The 15,646-nt window shown below is 47.3% G+C and overlaps 6 protein-coding genes across 6 annotated transcripts; 3 read left to right on the plus strand and 3 right to left on the minus strand.

Annotated features, from left to right (window-relative positions):
- Window positions 1-484: 484 nt before the first annotated feature.
- On the minus strand, window positions 485-1,808 carry N7455_010836 (uncharacterized protein; the record flags this gene model as incomplete). The annotated part of the gene is made up of 4 exons (XM_040953162.2): window positions 485-665; window positions 755-1,180; window positions 1,236-1,305; window positions 1,367-1,808. 4 exons carry the CDS (start codon window positions 1,806-1,808, stop codon window positions 485-487), a joined length of 1,119 nt encoding a protein of 372 aa, XP_040816450.2.
- Window positions 1,809-3,225: 1,417 nt separating this feature from the next.
- On the plus strand, window positions 3,226-3,894 carry N7455_010837 (uncharacterized protein; the record flags this gene model as incomplete). Its single annotated transcript, XM_040953055.2, has 1 exon — window positions 3,226-3,894. One exon carries the CDS (start codon window positions 3,226-3,228, stop codon window positions 3,892-3,894), a length of 669 nt encoding a protein of 222 aa, XP_040816532.2.
- Window positions 3,895-5,488: 1,594 nt separating this feature from the next.
- N7455_010838 (NAD(P)/FAD-dependent oxidoreductase) lies at window positions 5,489-6,718 on the plus strand (the record flags this gene model as incomplete). Its single annotated transcript, XM_040952987.2, has 1 exon — window positions 5,489-6,718. One exon carries the CDS (start codon window positions 5,489-5,491, stop codon window positions 6,716-6,718), a length of 1,230 nt encoding a protein of 409 aa, XP_040816434.2.
- A 754-nt stretch (window positions 6,719-7,472) lies between these two features.
- On the minus strand, window positions 7,473-9,956 carry N7455_010839 (acetyl/propionyl/methylcrotonyl-CoA carboxylase subunit alpha; the record flags this gene model as incomplete). Its single annotated transcript, XM_040953095.2, has 5 exons — window positions 7,473-7,523; window positions 7,710-9,336; window positions 9,393-9,490; window positions 9,552-9,750; window positions 9,805-9,956. 5 exons carry the CDS (start codon window positions 9,954-9,956, stop codon window positions 7,473-7,475), a joined length of 2,127 nt encoding a protein of 708 aa, XP_040816524.2.
- A 1,099-nt stretch (window positions 9,957-11,055) lies between these two features.
- N7455_010840 (uncharacterized protein) lies at window positions 11,056-12,587 on the plus strand (the record flags this gene model as incomplete). The annotated part of the gene is made up of 4 exons (XM_040953117.2): window positions 11,056-11,136; window positions 11,200-11,672; window positions 11,730-11,832; window positions 11,892-12,587. The coding sequence occupies 4 exons, from the start codon at window positions 11,056-11,058 to the stop codon at window positions 12,585-12,587; spliced, it is 1,353 nt and encodes a 450-aa protein (XP_040816511.2).
- Window positions 12,588-12,963: 376 nt separating this feature from the next.
- On the minus strand, window positions 12,964-13,580 carry N7455_010841 (uncharacterized protein; the record flags this gene model as incomplete). The annotated part of the gene is made up of 2 exons (XM_065606532.1): window positions 12,964-13,024; window positions 13,066-13,580. The coding sequence occupies 2 exons, from the start codon at window positions 13,578-13,580 to the stop codon at window positions 12,964-12,966; spliced, it is 576 nt and encodes a 191-aa protein (XP_065460495.1).
- Window positions 13,581-15,646: the final 2,066 nt, after the last annotated feature.

The raw sequence follows: 15,646 nt of genomic DNA on the forward strand, positions 1-15,646 counted from the left end.
AGTCAGATTAGGTCTATTAATACGTTGGACTTTTGCATTCCGCAAGGAGGTGTTGCGGATAGCTAATTAGCTAGACAGGGAGTGGATGTTTTAGATTTCCTTTTTCTCGGTAGCACTCAGGGGTCTAGACCAGGCATCGTGACATGGCTCTTTTTGTGGGGAGCTATGTATTCCAAGATTATTGCGGGCTCCCCTCCCCCACACTGCATGATTCAAGCTGTAGTATCATTGGAAGCAAAAAAAAAGAAAGTTCAATGGACTTTTAAACCAAGTCACTCTTAGAAAGAGACACGAATTGGTGGAGTATGTCTCGGGAATTTGAGGCGCCAAAAATGCAAAACCCAAGATGAGCGACCAAGTTATCCCGCAACTCATGCCGTAAAATATGACCGGTCTATATCGGATTTGCATCCGCGAAAGAAAAGCTAGTATCATGCAACAGGGAAATCATAAAGAGATATTAAATAGAGCACAGGTAGCATGCTTAGGTCACCGTGTAGCCACCATCGACGCGGAGATCCGCTCCAGTGATGTACTTGGAAGCATCGCTAAGCAGGAAGGTCACGGCACCCATCAGGTCCTCCGGTGTACCCATCTTGCCAGCGGGAATGAGAGAGGTCCATTGGTCGCGAAGCTGGGGGTTCTCGTCAAGGATCTTGCGGGTTCTGAATGACAAAAACATTATTAGCAACAATTACTTTCCAGAGATCTCTTTGCTCAAATGCATCTCGTCGTCTATGTAGGGGGTACTCACAGAGCAGTAAGCATATAGCCAGGGCTAATGCAGTTGACACGGATATCATGACCAGCCCACTCCACAGCGAGCGAAGCAGCAAGGTGACGCACAGCAGCCTTCGCGGCGTTGTACGGAGCTTGGGGCTGGGGAACATTAACAATCGCGCCGGACATGGAGCCGATCATGACGATGCTACCGGGCGCCTTGCGCTCGATCAGGTGCTTGGCAACATTGATGGCGAAGAGGTATGTGCCATCGACATTGACGCCCCACAACTTCTGCATACGGTCGAAGGGGTAGTTGATAGCCTCGAAGTTCTCGGTGAAGCCAGCCGAGGTAACCAGGTTATCGATCTGACCGTGCTTGGCCAGGACTTCGGCCATGGCGCTGCTCACGGAGTCGGGATTGGCGACGTCCGCGTAATGGGCGGTTACATTAGGCATTCTGTTTGGAATTAGCGACTGTGGCGAGCTGAAATGGCATGACAATGGATACGTACTCTTCTAGACCGGGATTCTCCTTGCGGAACTGCTCAATCAACGAAGCAGCCGCGGACTCGGCCTCGTCCTCTAGGGTAGGTGTTAGGATAAATTGTTTGTTCCGGTCATTAGTAGTGGTTGTAAAACATACTGTTAAGATCGATGATAGCCAAATCTGAGCCGGAAGCGACAAGACCTTGACCCATGACCAGACCCAAGCCACGAGCACCACCCGTCACCACACTGACTTTCTTCTCGAGGGAGAATTGGGCTAGAGTACGCTTGAAATGCATACCGCCGCGTCCCTGGGCTACAGGCTGGGTGGGCATCTCGCTGTCGGGAGGGTATTCGATGTGTACGCTTTCGTCAGTACGAGCGAATTGGCCCTCCTTCTCACCAGAAGCACCCTCGGGAGCCTTGGTTGTAGCAGAGAGGATGGGGTCCTTTGTGGGATCATCGCTCTTCTTCTTTCCGAGAGGGGCAGTGTATGAGAGAGGGCGAGTGAAGCCCATAGCTGGGCGAGCGGCTGCAAAGGCAGGGCGGGCGATGTTTAGGGCCTTGATGGCATTGCATGCGACTGTAGGCTTGAACATTTTGAAGGTCACAGCTTCAAAACACACTGGAGCTGTGGGGGTATAACGTTGGGAGAGATGCGATATATGATTTATGTGTGGAGAATAAAATTTGGAGAGAATTGGTATTGGGGAGAGGGAAGGGCCTATCCAGGGGAAGCTGAGTGTCTCAAAGAAAGCAGGTCATCGGACCTCACCTTTTTGTATTTTATTTTTTTCAGGGCTCAAGGGCTCGGGAATGCAACAATTGCGGTGAAAACAAGCCAATAGACAGTGGACGTGGGGCCGTTGAATGGAGGCAGCTTGATTTGTCCCCTTTTGGTCTTAAAGGAGGATTTTTTTATTTGATTTAAATCATAGCTTGAAAATATAGAAGGGCGAGACCGTGATGTCAGATCGGCGGGTACCAGTTTCGCGGTATCATATTATGCATGGAGCACTTTGGTTGATGATTTATTACAGCACTCTATATACCTATTTAAGGTTATTCTTTGTCATTCGAAGCTCCCAATGTTTAGAACTTGATCTTAGCACTGAAAGAACTACACGTATCTTTTACTTTTACCTATTATTTGCGAAAAGGACCAGTCACTTTCTGCACTTCGGGGACAACGCGCATTTGCCGCAGGCCAATGGAAAGCTCGGATTGACCTTCCTGTGTCATTTTTGTGTCATGCAGTTTACATTTTATATTTTACCACCGAGTAATATTCTATGGGATTACCCGGTGAATAAATGGAGCTCATATAATTTAGGGTTACAGGGAACAACAGTCAAGATTCCGACTATTCTCGAATATTTGAAGTAAATAAAAGGATGTCCGGGGTAAATAGTGGACCATCCGGGTTTATGTGGGGATTAGACCCCGTTAGCCCCGGTTTTGAAACATCTCCACTGGGCCACCTCCCGATGTCTTAAGTATGCAGTCAGATGACGATCGTGATTCTCGACTTATTTGCTGTTAGTTTATGTACTGTTTTCACTATGTATACTTCACAAGATCAGTATACAGTGAGAGTCGAAAACACACTGTTTCTCGGTTCCTATCCGAAACCACGATAAGCCGTATTTGGATAACCCTGGAATCGCCTATCTTCCAAAAAGGATCGGTCAAATATTCCAAGGTTGTGCTTTCTCCTATTTCTCGCCGTTCAACACATGTCACTGTGTTCGAGAGCTTCATCAGTTAGTTTCTTCGACAGAGAGATCGGGCCGAAATCTGCCCTGGTCATGAATAAACGCATAGGGATCATGTTGATATGGTGATAGGGGGGGGTGGGGGCAGCTTCTGTATGATGGATTTGTGATACTATTCGATGACAAGTCAAACACAAGCAGCACGTGCCATCGCCTGTCTCCATTTTATCAACATTATCATTAATGTTCTTGAACTGTATCATGTATTCACACATACTATCGCAGGAGTGCGATCAGCGAGATGCCGACTAGCTTCCTCAGTCTTCCTGCGGAACTCCGCAATGAGATATACATGTATCTCTTAGTGCGCAGAGAGCCTATTGATCCCTGGAATGGGTATAATGGGCTAGTGCCCAATATCCTCTCCACGAACACGAAAATCCTACACGAGGCCAGGTCACTACTCTATGGCGAGAACTACTTTGATTTCAGTGGGCGGAGATCCTTACTTGTATCTCAGTTTCTTGATGATATTGGCTTTGTCAACGCATCTCATATTCTGTGTATCCGCATCGACTTCCCTAGAATTCTTGGTCTTAACGACAACGCCAACCTAGACAGCCTTGATATACCGAAAAGAACCCAGTGCTATTGCACCAATCTGAACAAGGTTATAGTAGCCTCAGAAAGCACAACTGAATTGGAATATCACCTCGATTCACTTGACAGCCCTAACATCTACGCCAAAGTCCTCGCAATGATTGATGCTCATTTTAGAGAGATTTCATCTCTCCAGGACATCGTCGTCGAGGTTTATGAGGAAGGACCAAGCTCAGAGATCAGAAAGAAGATGAAGAGCCATGGATGGATACTCAATATGGTGGAGGAGCCAGTGGAAGAAGTGGAGTGGAACTCCCACACGTCGTGGGATAATTTTGAGGACGACGAGTATCTTTGCCTTTGCGATTAAGACGATGACTATTACGACGACGATGACTATTACGACGACGATGACTATTACGACGACGATGACTATTACGACGACGATGACTATTACGACGACGATGACTACGATATCGACAATAACAGTGATTTTTGGAGAAGGGCGGCGGATTAAAAAGTCTGATGGTGGCCAGCCCTTTAGAAGTTGCTACAGCCCAAAGCTATCAAATAATGGCTCAAGCTGTCTAGCGCTCTAGGACATTGTCCTTCGAGACTCCAACTGATTGCTTTATTTTATTTGAACACTCAAGAAAAAAGTGATCACATTCAATCCACTGTGAAATAAAGCTGTGACATTTGATAACTCCAAGTGGACAGATACCTGTAATTTCAAATCAAGAAGAAAAAGATCCAAATGTAGAGCCACTGCCAAAGCCAATGCGATTTACTCTACATCAAAGGTTATACCACACTAGCCCCATCCCAATGCAGTCGTTCATCTAGTACTCTTGATCGTTGTCCAACGAAAGGCTGGCGTTATCAATGTGGCAGTCGATCCTAGTTGTTTCACCTCCAGCTAGGAGGTAAATGTAGACTACGACATCGCCTATGGACGGGCAGGTAGGTACTCTATGTTGTAAATTTCAAAAGGCCCATGGGAATTGTCGCAGTCTAGATGAATGACTGAACATGTCTGTTTACTTTATGATACCAGGTCACGTGGATGGGGGATTTATATAAAAATCAGGTTATGCTTGGCAATAACCTGGGGTAGTGCAGTAGTTAAGAGCAATGTCAAACTTGCAAGGTTCTCATCTTGACAAGCCACAGACCTGAGTTCGATTCCCCTTGGAACCAAAGTTCGTGGTCGGATGGTCATCTGGGTCATGTACCGCTGGGAATCCTCCTCTCCTTTTTGTCTTTGTTTTTCTTACTTTCTTCCTTTTCTTTTTTTCTACTATATTGAAATAGAATATTGGAAGAGAAAATGCCAGGTATTGATATAGATACCTTCGCTTTAGGCCATTATATGCAGAATGCAATATCTGTAAGATATACAGGAAGAAGAATAGTTATAGAAAACTCTGCTGGGTAGCGAGAAGAAGCAATCACTACCCGATTATGAGCGACCGTGATGTATGGGAGAAACCTCTGCGTAGAGATACTATCTGTCGCCCGGGGGGTTCAATGATAGGAAAAGGTTGTAAACCTGAGGTTGAGGCTATTCACACTTCCTGGATAGGCAATTCTCCCGGCTTGGCAGATGGGTGAATAAATCGTCTGTTGGCCGATCATTATGAATTTGCTAGGCTGTACAGGATTTGGTACACGATCCCTGTGCAGTGCCCTTACAGTATGAACCGATTATACTGACACCCGCCTGCACCATTTTACACTTCCTAGGCTATTCATATTGTTAGGCTATTGATGTTGTTCTTAGGCTATCTATGTTCCCGGGTATTTCGGGAACCGTGGGAATCCCGAACCGTGTTCCGGATATACAAGAACATATAAAACTGTCAAAAACTCCGATCAACAGCCAGGGTTATAAACACATATTTGCTACATCACCTAACAATTTGCTTTACTGCCAATCGCGTGTACTTCCAACAACCGAAATCATGCCCCAAAAAATCGTCATCATTGGTGCTGGGTTTGCCGGCGTCTGGAGTGCACTCTCCGCTAAACGGCTAGCAAACCTCACAAAGAACGAGAACACTATTGAGGTCTTGGTCATCGCCCCAGAACCATCCTTGGTCATTCGTCCACGACTCTATGAGGCCAAAGCGTCCAGCATGACCCATGCTATTGGTACTCTTTTCCAAGCGGCAGGAATAAAGTACCTCCAGGGATGCGCAAATACCATTCATACTGAGAAACACACCATCCAGGTCCAATCTGCTGACGGCATGGAATCAACCATCAGCTACGACCGTCTCATTTTGGCAGCTGGGAGTCGTTTGGTACAACCCGATGGAATCAAAGGGATCAAGCAACATGCTTTCGACATCGATTCTCTAGCCTCTGCTACCAAGTTCGAGACCCACCTCGAGAACCTGTCTTCGCTTCCAGCAAGCCCCGCTCGTGATACCATCGTGGTGTGCGGTGCTGGGTTTACGGGAATCGAACTCGCAACCGAACTCCCCAAGCGCCTGAGACATGTCGCAAATCATCGGATCATTTTAGTTGGGAATGAAGACGAAGTTGGTCCTGCTCTGGGACCGGGCCCTCGTCCCGTTATCACGCAAGCTTTGAAAGACCTCGGGATTGAACTTAAACTCGGTTCCGCAGTCACAGCAATCGATGCGGATGGAGTAACGCTTGCATCTGGCGAGCACATCGAAACAAATACCTGCATCTGGACCGCTGGTGTGCGGGCTACGTCCCTAACACAACAAATCCCCGGCGACAAAGATGGCCTGTCCCGTCTTCGTGTCGACAAGTATCTCCGCGTTCCATCGGTTGGCCATGTTTATGCCACAGGCGACGCTGCCTGTGCTCTCGCCGATGACAAGGGTCACTACGCCTTTATGTCCTGCCAGCATGCACTCTCACTTGGCCGTGTGTCTGGTCACAACGCCGCCGCTGATCTTCTCGGTGAGCCGATGACTGAGTACGTGCAGGCGACATACAACTGCTGTCTGGATCTCGGGGCTTGGGGTACTGTGATTTCCCAGGGTTGGGATCTAGAGGTCAAGATTACTGGGGATTTGGCGAAGAAGATTAAGTGCTATATCAATCAGAAGCTGATCTATCCTCCGATCGAGGCCAAAGAGGCGCTTGAATTGGCTAACCCGGTTGGACCTGATTCGGATCAGCTATTTAGGCAGATTCTGCAAGCTGTCGCGTAATCGTATGAGAACATCATACTATTCCCATTCCCACTTTGTATCTACTTAATGATAGAAATTATATCGTTTGAGAAACCCCCCCCCCCCCCCCCCCCAAGTTCGATTTACTTGTTATTCACATTACATTATATACGGTCAATACCTGCTGGATTACCTTTCCAAGTGTGGCGGTGCGAGCTATGTTATAGTAATATAGCTACAGCTACATATGGCCTAAGCTCGATTAGACTCTCCACTTACTCTATATTGAGTAAATCATGCAACCACTGATATTTTGACGCTGCGATTTATGAGTGAATGTAATATAACCCTAAGCTAGTTATCCCTGCATTCACCGTAGTTAAGTTGGACTAACTGGTTAATAAATGCTGATTATTAACAGGTGATGCCCTCCTTGGGAGCGGGTTGAAATGGTTTTTTTTTATCGGAGACCTACACAAACCTACATACACTTTAACTTTAGGTGGGGAACCTTAGAAGGGGCTCTCAGCTAGCCAATCTTTTCCAGCCCTGCTGTACTTTAGCCACGCTGTATACCACTTTTGCACGCCCCTATTTGCTTCCATACTTCGCTGGATACACCGTTCTACGCACTTAAATAGGCTGTTTTATTACCTAGGTATCAATTGGGTTCCAAAAGTCTGTTGACGCCCCCGACATCACCAACAAAATCGCAATTTTCAGCTTTGTTTATTGTAGAATATTTAGAAACTTAACACATAAACCTGTGCGTCTTAATACTAAATATCCCACTCTATTCGGACTCGGCGAATTCCACCAGCGGCGTTCCGCTTTTGCATTGGTCCTGCAAGGCATATGTTAGTCAATTGTTCTTGAATCTGTTTTTCCTCTCCCCAGTTTTAACTTCCGGGTAGAAAATAAAAAGAACAGCCCAGAAAGATAAACAGGGGGTGCAAAAATCAAAACCAAAGATGTCACGCGGGTCCGGGAAATTCAAGATCAAAGTCAGGGGGAAAGGCGCGTGACTTACTCCTTGTTTATGCACGATCCGCGCTATGGTACCCCGTTGTGGACTGCGAATCACCGTCTCCATCTTCATGCTCTCAATAACAACCAATGGCTGGTCTTTCTCCACCACATCTCCCGCCTGTACCTCCACCCGCAGCACCTTACACGGCATCGGGGCTAAGACGCTGTTTGTCACATCCTTCAATCCCAATGCCTTCTCCATCCACTTAGCCCGGGGCACTGTGAGCCGGTACTGGGTCCCACGCTGGAATGCAATAATAGTGTCCTCGTCTCGAACCACGGTTGTATCTAATCGGGTGTGCGCGAAGAACGATGTGACAATGTGTGACGCTGGATCCAGACGGCTCACCACCTGCTCAAAGACTCGTCCGTCGACTTCCACGTTGAATGTGTCATCTGCTGTCTGTTGCACTCGCACATTGAACGTGGGGCCGTCAGTAGACCCTGGGCCACTGCTCTCGGTAAATGACAATTGTCGCTCTTGGTAACTAGGAGTGAACCCGACCGTTGAGCCTGCAACTCCGGCTGAGGATCGCGCTCCTGAGACGGCGTCGCGATGTAGACAGGCCAATGCGACCTGCGCCAGCACCTCCTCCTCAATAGTTTTCGGGGGGAAGAGCTCTTCGCGGTGCTTCTCAATGTAGCCGGTCTCGACCTCACCAGCGATGAAGTCCGGGCTCTTGCAGATCGCTTTTAGGAATTCTATGTTGGTCACGGGTCCTGCGACTTCATACTCCTCCAGAGCAGCAGCTAGCTTGCGGAGAGCCTCCTCGCGGTCTGCACCGCGCACGATAAGCTTTGCGATCATGGGATCATAGTGGGCTGAGACATCATCCCCTTGCACAAAACCAGCGTCAATGCGGATATCATCCGAAGTAGCGGGCGTTCGCACATGGAGTAGACGTCCTGAGTCAGGGATAAATCCCTGCGCTGGGTTTTCGGCGTAGATTCGGGCCTCGATGCCATGGCCACTCTGAGCGATACGCTCTTCCACTTCTTCTTGTGTAAGGGGCAGCTTGGCTCCTTCAGCCACCAGAATCTGCCAGTGGACAAGATCCTGTCCTGTGACCATTTCAGTTACAGGATGCTCGACCTGAAGACGGGTGTTCATTTCCATAAAGTAGAAATCTCCAGAGTCATTATCGAAAATGAACTCCACTGTACCGGCACCTTCGTAGCCGACGGCCTCTGCGGCCGACCGTGCCTTTGCCCAGAGGTCCTTTCTAGTTGCATCAGGGAGATGAGGCGCCGGGGATTCCTCTAGAACCTTCTGGTGTCGCCGTTGAATACTGCAGTCTCGCTCTCCTAGTGCAACGGAGTTACCATGTTTGTCTGCAAATACCTGGACTTCGATGTGCCGCGGTGTGGTGATATACTTCTCCACCAGCACATTGTCATCTCCAAACGAGCTCATGGCCTCTGACTTGGCCGATTCAAGCTGAGCTTGAAACACCGCCTTGGAACTGGCAATGCGCATTCCCTTTCCACCACCTCCTTTGACGGCTTTGATAAGCACTGGGTATGTAATCTGGTCTGCCTGCTCCTCGAGGAAGGCAGGGTCTTGGTTTTGTCCGTGGTAGCCTGGGACGCATGGTACACCGGCAGCTGTCATGATCTCCTTGGAACGACTAGTACGACACATTTGGTAAGCATATCAAGCATTTAAGTACCGCAATGAACGTACCTCTTATCACCCATATCCTCAATAGCCTTATACGGCGGGCCAATGAAGACCAGCCCGGCCTCCGTACATTTTCGCGCAAATGCAGAGTTCTCACTCAACTGTATACCAGGCTCTTGGTTAGTATGCCACCTAGAATCTAAATATTCACAACCAACTTACAAAGCCGTAGCCAGGGTGTATTGCCTGACACCCTTCTTTCTTTGCAATCTCAATAATTCTATCACCATCGAGGTATGCCGACACCGACCCCAAATTAAAAGCGAAGGGGGAACTCAAGGCATGTTGAGCTCGGCTATCCGGATCGGTGTAGAGTGTTGTTACGCGGATCCCACGTTCCGCGGCAGTGCGTCCAACTCGTCTAGTATGTCGAAGTTAGCACCATCAATTATACCTAATTCTGTGTCCAACATACAAAGCGATTTCTCCTCGATTGGCTATGAGAATCGAGTCCAACGGTTTGGTTGTATTTGATGTGTTAGCGGCCGATGATATAGCTCGCGATGTTCTGCGGGCCGCGGTCGGGGTTAAGCGGGGAGTAATGCGGAGAAGGGATGAGAGGGTCATGACGGTGGAGGAACAGCCTTTCCAGCTGTAACGAGGTCTTTCAGAGAGTAATTTGGTTCACAGTGTAAGCATAGTCAAGGTATTTCAAAGGGATAAAGTAGAGAATGGGAAATGTTCAAGGGTTTGGAGAAGCTCTTGTTGAGCCGACGCAAAGCGAGATTGCGGGGAAAGCCGAGGGTATAGGGTGACATAAGCAGATGCTTTGGGAAATGCATGGTCACGGGGTCTTCCACCCAGACGATGTTTGCCAAAGTCCTCCTGGCTGGCCAAGTGGGTAAAATACATAATGGCTGGTTATCGTGTGAAAGAGCGATTGTGGGGATTGCCCCATTGTTAAAATCCCCATGGGGAAACCTGGAGGGTTTGGATTCTGGGGTTGATTGCTTAGGACGATACACCTGTTTCCTTTGTCCTGGGTTTCTATGCTGGATATATTGGCAAAGACGTAACACCATATAATTTCTATCTTATCTCACAGTTTCAACATCACGCTTCAAGCTTTTTTTTTCTCAAATAGGGAGGTACCGGTAGTCCTGCGAACCGTGATTTTATGTTATGGTTTGGTGAATTCCCATATCAGCTCCTGTGATATCCAACTGACGAGTCTCGAGGCTTCCAACTTATCCGTCAAGCCAAGACCTTGGTGAGATAACGTGAAAACAAGACTACGATAAGCATTTGGGTTACATCTCGGGAGATACAAAGAACTGTAGATCTATCTCTTGTCCTGCAGGCTTATGGAATAATAGCAAACTCACTGCTCATGGGAGCAATCTCGATGGCCAGCACACATCTTAATAAAAACAGAAAGTATTGAAACGTGGATATGCGATCCTATAACACTGATGTAATCCCGGTGGTACCTATGCTCCGGACAGAACTTCCTTGATAGGAATGGCTTATCTCGACTGTAGCGCACTACCCAGGTGAGTCAATCTAAGCGGAGTAACTATAACTTTAGTTGCACCGACTATTAAAGAATGTGTTTGTGAGCTGCAATTATGTCTTTCTCACTCCTAGATCATAACTTGTGCTCTAAAAATTGAAAACCAACAGCAATTACCTTGTTGGGCTCTGGTGTCAACATATTATACCAATAATGAATCCTTTCAGCCTGGTGAAGCAATATATCTGGGACTCTTCCCAGAAACCAATCAAGGAAGAGGTATTCGATCCAAAAGTATGTAAATCTAGATAAACCCTGACACTTGATCAACTTCACCTCTAAGATTTCATCCAACAGGTACACCTCAACTACACCCCACCTTCCAAGAAATTTTCTATGCAAGAATTGCTTCTAAGCCAAAGTCCAACCGCATCTCCCATTGCAGGAACAGTGCCATTTCCATTATTGTCAGCCAAAGGTGTAAAAGCCTACCGAAGGGCTCTATTCCAAAAGGATGTTATAGACAAATGTGCCAGCTCGCCATTCCCAGGGACTTTGGTCCTCCGCGATTCAGTGAAACAGTCAAAATTTGTCAATGACTTTTGGACACACCCGGAAACAATGAGGATTGTGTCTGAAGCAGTCGGTGTACCTCTGGAGGTGGTGATGCCGACGGAAATAGGGCACACCAACATTCAAGTTGAAGGCACCACCATCGCAGAAATGGCCAGCAATCTCAAACCTGAGCCGGCGGTAGAAAAGATCGAGTTGAGTGCTGAAGATCGAGCTTACGACCCTTTGAAAGATGCTAGTGCTATCATTCCGTGGCAGTAAGTTCATCCCCTCGCCATCTTGCTCGTAACAGTGACAAGACTAATTGGATAAAGCTATGACTCGTATCCTTACGTTTGTGTATTGATGCTGAGTGATACCGAGGGTATGATCGGAGGTGAGACATATATCAAGAAGGGGGACGGCGAGGTACAGAAGGTGTGTAGGGATTTATCTTGTTGAGACTGGAATGTCCTTACTAACCAACCACTGTGAAGGTTGAGGGCCCCCAAATTGGTCATGCTGTCATGCTCCAAGGCGGCGAAGTCTGTCATCTGGCTGCCCGGGCGAAAGGCGTGAAGGAGCGGATATCGACCATCACTTCATACCGTTCTACGATGCCAGACGTTTATGACTCCAGTTATATCACCAACGTCCGCCCTTATGCGGATACAACTTCTCTCTATCCTGAATGGACACAATATCGCCTGCGAAAATTGAGAGATGAGCTAACCTATTATCTCGACAAGACGGAGAAAAAAGACCCCGTCCAAGAGAGGAAGGATATACAAAACCTTATCGATCAGCAGATTGATTATCTACAACGAACCTCTCGACAGATGGTTGACCCCGAGTATACTCAGCAAGCTTTGAGGAAGTATGGCAGGCCGTCATACTATGATGCACCTAGAATCTGGGAGACTGTTCAAACACTGCCGGAATTCGAGAGGCTTGCATCAACCGCAGATGAGGAACGACGTTGGAAGCCGAAGAGTATCTATTGGACGGACCTCCTGAGATCCATTGAAACAATTCGGTTAGGGAAACCTCTTCAGAGTACTCTTGGAACCGCTGTGCGGGAGAAGACAAAAAAGTACCATATGGGGGATGAACTTCTACGACAAGGACTCAATGAAGCATTCTTGGATTGGTTGGGAGAATCAGGTATCTGGGAACTCTACTGCAGCATTTGATCGGAAGAAATTGAGTCAACTACCACTATGATATCTGAAGTTTATGCTGGCAACTGGCTTTCAAATTGCAAAATATATTCCCAATCAAAACGCCAAACAAGAATGAATTTCTACTATGGTACAACACAACATACACTCTACAATAAATAAAGAATCCAAGTGTTAATCATAATTTAAATTTTATTGTGTTGGGTCACCAGACTATCCGAAAGAGAGGTGCCATGCCCTCCCTCGAATTATCCAGCAACAACTATCTAATAATCCTCTCATCAGACAGCCCGAAAGAGAGGTGCCATGCCCTCCCTCAGGCTGTTCAACGACACCTTTCCATCCATTGAAGCCCGGTTGCCATCATTCCATATAAAAAGTAGAGAGCTCAATATTCATCTCCTCCGACATAAATTCGAGGCCTCGTTAAAACCAGCTTGGAGAAAACCCTGTGGGATAAATACAACCAGCTGGAAAGAGTACCTCGTACATAAATCGAATCCAATCTCCTCCAATTTCCCTTTCTTTTGCCTTGAATTTCCTCCATTGCCTTGTTGGGTTGTTGTTTTTGGGTGTTTTTTGGCGTCGGTGGGTGGTCATCACTCCATCCACCTTGACCATCAATCTGATATTGGCGTTGTTTTTGTTGTTTTTGTTGTTTTTGTTGTTTTGTTGTTTTGGGTGTTTTTGGCGTCGGTGGGTGGTCATCACTCCATCCACCTTCACCATCAATCTGATACTGGCGTCGTCGTCGTTGTTGTTGCTTTGTTTTTGTTGTTTTTGGGTATTGATGTTGGCGATATCGATATTGGTGTTGTTGTTTTTGTTGTTTTGGTGTTTTTGGATATTGATATTGGTATCATTTTGATGATTTTCGTTGTTTTTGAGTTGAGTCTCTTGTGGACCCATCAGACGGCATGGCAGCCCATGCCCATTTTCTTCTTCGGGGTCGGCTGGATGGGCAGATATGTCCTCTCTAGGACTCAGCAGATGGCCGGCTGCCATGCTTGCTTTTTCCTTCGGAATTGGCTTGATTGATAGTGGTGACACGGCAACCCATGCCTGTTTTCTTCTTCAGGGTCTGTTCAATAGGCAGTTAAGTCCCGAAGAAACAAGAGGACACATCGGGCCCATCGTACTGATTCATCTTGATCACCCAAGCCTACTTCAGGATCGGCTTGATAGGCAGGTAAGTCCTAGAGAGGACCCAACAGATGGCTGGGCTGCCATGCCTGTGTTTCGGTTTGATGCGCAGTTTTGTCCTCTTGTCTCTTCGGGACTCATAGGTGGCATGGGTTGCCGTGTCCGTTTTCTTCTTCTTCGGGTCCGTTTGATGACAGTGGTGGCACGGTAACCCATGCCTATCTTCTTCTTCGAGGCTCGTTCAATAGGCAGTTGAGTCCCGAAGAGACAAGAGGACACATCGAGTGGCATGGCAGCCCAAGCCCATTTTTCCCTTTTCGGGGTCAGCTTGATGGGCAGGTAAATCCTAGAAAGGACTCAACAGATGGCGTGGGTGCCATGCCTGGTTTATTTTCGTCGGAGTCGGTTTGATGCGCAGTTGTGTCCTCTTGTCTCTTCGAGACTGATGGGTGGCATGGGTTGCCGTGCCTGCTTTCTTCTTCTTCAAAGCCTTCAGTGGGCAGTTGAGTCCTCTTGTTTCTTCAAGACTCATCGGATGGCACGGGTTGCCATGCCCTTTTCTCCTTCACGTTCGACCGATTCGATTTCCTCCAACAGATTCTCTCCATTTCCAGACAGCAGTGTCGAGCCGTCCATGTTCCCAAGAGATTGTCTTGAGTTGTCGTGAAATCGAGGCCTCATTAAAACCGACCAGGAGAAAAGCCCGCGCGGGGAAAGCTTCCTGGCCGGAAAGAGTGCCTCGAGTGATGTCGTACCATGTTAGTATCAAAGACACTGTGGTGAATGTCCAACCGGGTGAAAACCACGTGGGAAAGGCTCCCGGCTGACTTGAAGTGGTTCACCAAAAAAGGCTCAAAGTAGTTGAACGTCCAACCGGCAGGAAACCCAGTGGGAAAAACTGCAGGTCTGGATGGGGATGAGAGAGATCTCGACAGACGTTGATTGAACCGATCCCACACGATGCCAACTCCCGCTGGAGGTATGTCTTTCGTATATTGGAGTCTCAAAACAAATATCAGTTGCAAGGCGGGTCTTAGAGCCCGAATTATCAGTTCCGAATGGAGACCACAGGCGCCGCAGTCTCCACCCAGTACGTCAAACCGGGTATTGGGAATGCGGATGCTCGGTATTCGAAGAGAGACCCGGGCCCTGGGTCTGTCTCCAAACACTGGCGAAGATGAGAGAGGGTGAGAATCTAGGTTATCAGCCCCAAGCAAATTGCTTCACTGAGGACATCAAACTCAGATATAGGAATCGCGGATGCTCAGTACTGTGAATAAAGGCTAGGGCCCTAGCCTCTACCCGAGCACTGAGGTGATGAGGTTTACAAAATTCAAAATTCGAAGCATACAGGTAGTTTCTTCCAAAAAACTTTGGTTGGTTTGTTAAATTGAATCCTCTTCAGCAGGTGGGAGTCCCAGTTGGGACGAACAACGGGGACCCCGCGGAGGTACATCGTGTGGGATGGTTGTAGAAGGAAAGAAAAAAAGGAGAGGGGAGGGGAAGAGGACGGGTATATATAACTTCGTATGACATAGAATCAATAGCGTCCGACATCTATTCAAGTAATTGACGTATATTCTATGAGATGAATGGGCTGTATAGTTTAGATGTCCGGTCCGAATGAAGGAAGTGTATACCGTAAAAGGCATAGTACTTGAAACTCACTTGGAGGGCTAGTATATTTGAAGAATATCACTGAACACTTGTGATACCATAATTAGAAAATGGTGGAAGTCATTTGATGTCCGAATCTTGAATATTGCGTGCATTTTCGATATAATTGCTGGCCGCTGTTGTATACAGAACGGAAGGCGAAGTCAAAAATGTATGCAAACCACGAGACCTGACTGCCACTTCATGCAGAGAAAATCTAAGGAAAACCGGAAAAATCATGTTTAGAATGAAATAGAAACATAAAGAGAAGC

Source organism: Penicillium solitum, assembly GCF_028829755.1.
Source record: "Penicillium solitum strain IBT 25940 chromosome Unknown utg000008l_segment0_segment0, whole genome shotgun sequence".
In the NCBI taxonomy this organism is placed as follows: domain Eukaryota; kingdom Fungi; phylum Ascomycota; class Eurotiomycetes; order Eurotiales; family Aspergillaceae; genus Penicillium; species Penicillium solitum.